The 5387-nt window shown below is 50.0% G+C and overlaps 1 protein-coding gene across 1 annotated transcript; it reads left to right on the forward strand.

Moving 5' to 3' along the window:
• The first annotated feature begins 2260 nt into the window (after window positions 1-2260).
• Window positions 2261-3487, forward strand: LOC144155682 (dnaJ homolog subfamily B member 6-B-like). The gene has a single exon (XM_077687282.1). It carries the CDS (start codon window positions 2261-2263, stop codon window positions 3485-3487), a length of 1227 nt encoding a protein of 408 aa, XP_077543408.1.
• The last annotated feature ends 1900 nt before the right edge of the window (window positions 3488-5387 follow it).

Consider the following 5387-nt stretch of genomic DNA (forward strand, 5'->3'; position numbering starts at 1 on the left):
ACGATGTTATGAGAATATGCATTGAAGAACCTCTTGCCACCACAGATGCAAGCGTCACGCGCGAGTTTTTGCGACGACGACGACGAAGCAATGACGCACGCGAGCTCACTGGCTGTCCCGGCGCCATTGTAGACCAGGCTTGCTGCTCCTTCGAGTTCGTGGCCACCCACGGACAGGCAGAGAGCACGGAGCAAAGAAACGCCGACGAGCCCATCCCCGTGGCCACCCCCGGACATGCAGAGAGCACGTAGCCAGGAAACGGCGACGAGCCCATTCCCATGGTCGTTCGACACCCAGCCATGGCAGGAGGCGGCGATTCCGCCATGTCCACGCCCATCAGTGACGACAGCACGAATGGCTCGCTTCTGGACGTGTCCCTCGACTTGTCCGTCGAGAGCTCCAACAACGGCGCTGGAGGCGCCTTCTGGAACACACCAGCGAGCCCAATCCATCCTCGCCGTTGGGGAGTGGTGACGCTCCGAGGATTCGACGACAGCGGGTTCATTTAGCCTGGCATCAAGCTTACCAGCACTCACAAGCGCGGAAGAATAGTGGAGGAGCTGGATCTTCCCAGCGCTCGTCCGTTCAAGATCCCACCAAGATCTCTCTGTGGGATCTTTTTGGGCAGTGGCTCACTACATAAATGGCATGTCGCGCAAAAATGCCGCTTGTTACGTATATGCAGAAGACTGCACTTGACAGTGACCTATAAAATTTCGCATAAATTTTTGTTTCGCTTGATTGTGTGTGTACGTTTTGTGTGTATGTGTGTTGGAACTCTCATGTGTACGTGAGATATCTTTGTATATCACCTTCACCCCCATCTGTAGTAGCAAATCGGGCTGCTAGTTTAGTTGACGTCACCAGCACATTAAGAACTTTGTTTCTCTACGACCCCTTTGTCACGAGAGCAGTACACCACGAAGAAAGGCAAGCGCGGCTTTCCCGAAAAACATCTAACAACCGGATTATTTCCGCACTGGCATGCATGCCTCCAAGAAATCCGGCCACGATAACCTGGCTGGCACTGACAGAACCACTTCCATGCGACCCACAGTATCAACCGTATCAACCAGCTCCGAGGCAGAAACAGATTTCAAATCAATGAGCATGCCACTTTTAAACAACCTTATTGGAATGCTCAAGGTCATGGAGCTGCAGATACTGTCGTCATGCATGCCTCCAGCCCTATAGCTTCTGCATAAGCTCGCTGGACCCAATGTCCGTGCTTGCGAAGAAAGGGCATGAAGACGCCGAAGAAAGTCATAGCGGTTCGCGGGACCTGAGAGTAAAGGTCTTTTACTCTCAATGTAATTTTTTTCCTTCTCTCTTTCCCCCTCCGTCGTTTGCTCTTTTAGAGAACGCAATAGTTTGTGTGGCACTGATTCCACCTAAACAGTGGAGATCTTGTTCTCTACCGATTACCACGAAGAATTGGCCCCTTTAGTTTGGAACCGCACTTGAGTTTTAATAAAATAATGTTTGTCCTTTCGGAGTGCAACATGCTCGGAAGGACAGAAAACATGTTTCGTTGATGTTGTCAATTATGACAATGATGGGGATGATAATGATTTCTAGTTGTTGACACGTGGGTACACAGAGGTATGCTGATGTACACGGCACCGCCCACCTGAAAAAAAAATATTCCTGATGATGAAAAATTGAGAAATGAAAAAAAAAAAGAGTATGTGTAATGCATTCATGAAACTATTCCAGGTGGGCTTTACCTTAAGCAAAGCAACCAAGATAGAAAGCAAACTTTTAAATGCACACACAGTTGCTTGTACTTCAACACGCAAGACGTGTATATTCAAATGGCTAATTAACTGGGATGGAAGAGTTCGCCTCGCCAACGTGCCCCTCTTTTCTTTGCTTTTTCCAACAAGTAAACCCTGCGGGAATAGGCAATGTTTGGCGTAGTTGCACTGAATATTTTATGGCCAATTATGAATATCAATATATCAATATTTGAAATTAGCATAATAAATGATTAAAATATATTATCTAACTATTAATTGCACTCTGACGTAGATATTCTCATGGCTACGTTATATCAAAAGCTGACGTTTGAAGACGAGGAAAGGCGTCAGCATCACGATGCCGGCAAGCGAAGAAGGCGACGAAAGGTGTTAAGAGATCTGCTGTTTCTGAGACACTTCAAAATTCCACTCGCAAGTCAAGGTAAAATTATTCGCTTTGTTCCCGTCTCCTACGACACGCTTATCGTCCAAGAAATCACCCCGCAAAGATAGCAGCAGCGATGAGTGGAGCCGAGGATTACTACCGCCTGCTAGAAGTGCCACGGCATGCGACGCAAGAAGAAATTCGGCGTGCCTACCGTCGTCTGGCCCTCAAGTGGCACCCGGACAAAAACCCTGACAAAAAAGAGGCGGCCGAGGCCCGCTTCAAGGCTATTTCAGAGGCATACGAGGTGCTGTCCGACGAGACGAAGCGTGGCCAGTACGACCTGTACGGCCCGACTGGCTACGATCATAGCCATCCCAGCGACGGTAACGAAGGCAGCGGCGGCGGCGGCGGCGGCAGTGGCCGCTACACGGGAACCAGCAGCTTCGCCTTCACCTTTCGAGATCCCCAGGAGTTGTTCCGGGAGTTTTTCGGCACAACCGACCCTTTCGAGGAGCTGCTCCGAACTGTGCGACAGGCTGGCAGTGGACTCCAATCCCAGCAGCAGGGTGCGACGCCGTCGTCACGCAAAAATACGGGAGGCCCGAGTGCCCCTGGGCCGTTATCAGCCGGTAGCGCGTTCTCGTCGTCACGTCCCAGTGAGCAAAGCATCAGAGGCGGGAACGTTATGAGGCCGGGCGCCCTCTTCGACCTGGACGACCTTCTGTTCGGCTGCTGCGGCGGGGTCGCAGGTGGTCCCGGCGGCATAGGATTCATCCCTTTCGCAGGACTCGCTGGCTTGCCGCTGCAGCAGATGAGTGCGGCGCGCTTCGTGAACGGCAAGCGCTGCGAGACTCGCACCATCGTCCAGGATGGCGTCAAGACTGTTTTGAACTTCGAGGACGGCCGCCTGGTTTCGCGCACTATCAACGACGTCCCTCACGATGTGCCCAAGACAAGGACAGCGGAGGAGGAATGCAGCAGGGAGGATGTCCTGGCGAGCACACCGTCGAGAAAAGCCAGCGATGGCCTCTATGCGCAGCAGCCGACTGCCGTCGGTGGCGGTGGGGCACAGGTAAGCAGCCCCAAACCGCCAACGCAAGGGACGAGGGGAAGCCACTCGTACAAGCCGCCCGCACCGCGTAACTCAGTCAAGGCTGGAAAGAGCCGCATCCGAACAGCCGCCAAATCTGCCTCGAAGGGCCCCCGCAAAGAATCAAGCAACGAAGCGGCGAGCGCGTCTGCTGCTGCGGTTACAAGCTCCTCCAAACTACCCCCTCAGCAACCACCGAAGCCGCCGCAGCAACCGGCTCCTCAGGCGGCGGCTACCAAGCGTAAAGGATCCAGAGCCGGCAAGAACTGATAAAATATAGCGTTCAAATGCTCTCACCGTTATTTGCGTTTAGCGTTTAGAAGAGCTTTACCGCGCTTCATTTGCGAGATGAAAACAGTCCCTCCCCCCTCTCTCAATATTCGGCTTTTGAGTTGTCCTTTTAGGGGCGAAGCCCCCTAGGGGCTGGGGCTGTTGGCGTCTCCTGTCGTCATCGGCGTCGTAATCGTCGTTTCATGTAGTCACGGTACTAAAACACCGGGAAAGCACGTTTACCCCTCGCGCTAGAACGTAACGCCTATAAAAAAAAAACACCGGGACACTACTTTACGCCTCGCGCTAGAGAGGTTCGTGCTTCAAAGACAAGAGACCTTTACAGCAAATCTGTATACCTCTACCCCCCAACGGTTTCATCTCCGTTGGTAAAAACGCCAAGGCGCCAAGAATACGCTTATACACTGCATGCTTCGCCCCTCCCCGAGTTTCACGATAGTGGAGATGGCCCGGGATACTTTTACTCGCTCATTTATTGACCCGACAGCGGATAGCTGTGCCAGGTTGCCCCTCATCAACACATGGCAGCCGTCATGGAACGAAGACGTATACACTTGTCCTGAGAGTTAATAGCCACCTCTAGTTGGCTATTAACTATATGGAGAAGAGTGGAATTAGTTGGCTATGAACTGACGGCGCGCCGGGGAATTCGTATGTTTATGTACATTGGAGCGCTTCCATGAACGTTTTGTTCTATTTCGCGATGACTGCGTCGAAAATATTAATTTATGACTCTTCTTCGTGTTAAAACATTTGGCCAAGAACACACTTCTCCGAGCACAGTGGCTTTCTGCCGCAGAAACCGACACTGTTAAAGGCCAGCTGTGGCGATTGCGGCGCTAGCACCATCTGGTTTATAGGCGAACGTAACTGCTCGCTGTAAATGGTCCATTGGTTAGCAGTAACTGACGCGGGTGTTCCGGAATAAAATCCCCCCCCCCTTCCCCCCCACCAAAAAAAAAGCCTCGTGGCATATGCCATAGGCTCCAAAATATTGGGGGGCATAACGAACATAGTGAGGATTAGTAATGCGAATGTTTTTTTTTTTTTTTTGGTGATGACATCATGAAAACACTTTTTATACAGCAGCTAATGTCCTTTTTGCACAAAAAACAGAACCGTTAGTCCCAAGTGGCGGTTTACGCCGTGACAAGCAATGATCTTATAGTGCACGCGTCGACGACGAAAATAGGTGGTTTAAATCTAGATTCTTGACGAATCTCCTGCGTCAACAACGACTACGACTACAATTATGTTGGCTGTTTTTGTGTTAGCGTGATATTTTGTGAAGGGGAGGTCGGGTCAGCAGCTTTCAAAAGGATAATATTGTTCGCTTCTGTATGCTACAAGCTGCCTTACTGCAGTTTGTCGGTGTTAACAGCGGATCAGTTTAGGGGCTCGCAATAGCCGTTGATGTATATATACGGGGTGATCAAAGTTAAGTCGACAGGTTTGTTTTTTAAAATAGGCGCTTAGATTAGAATAATATGTGTAATATTATAATAATATTACACATAATAAGAAGGTAATTATTGATGTAGGTGGCCTAATTAACTAAAATTGCTTAATTAAATTTTTAGTGGCTACAGTGACCAGGCATGTTTGTATTGGAAAGTTAGACGCAATCGTGTTTCTAGGCAGTTTCATTTTGTAGAATTTTCCTAGCGCATCCGTACTCCGAGATATTGAACTGCGAAGTTTAATTGCCGCTCGCATGATTACGCATGCTAGAAGTCAATACCAGAGCATAGCTCCTCCCTTTTGTTCTGTATTGCGATAGCGGTTCCGAGTACTGCAGATTGCGATAACGCCAGCCAAGAATGAATGGGCGCCAGTTATCACTTTTTCCTGCGCCTCCACCCCTTTGTCGAACTAAACA

This window comes from Haemaphysalis longicornis, unplaced genomic scaffold (assembly GCF_048455015.1).
Source record: "Haemaphysalis longicornis isolate Haplotype H1 unplaced genomic scaffold, Haemaphysalis longicornis Haplotype H1 scaffold_1, whole genome shotgun sequence".
NCBI classification, from domain to species: domain Eukaryota; kingdom Metazoa; phylum Arthropoda; class Arachnida; order Ixodida; family Ixodidae; genus Haemaphysalis; species Haemaphysalis longicornis.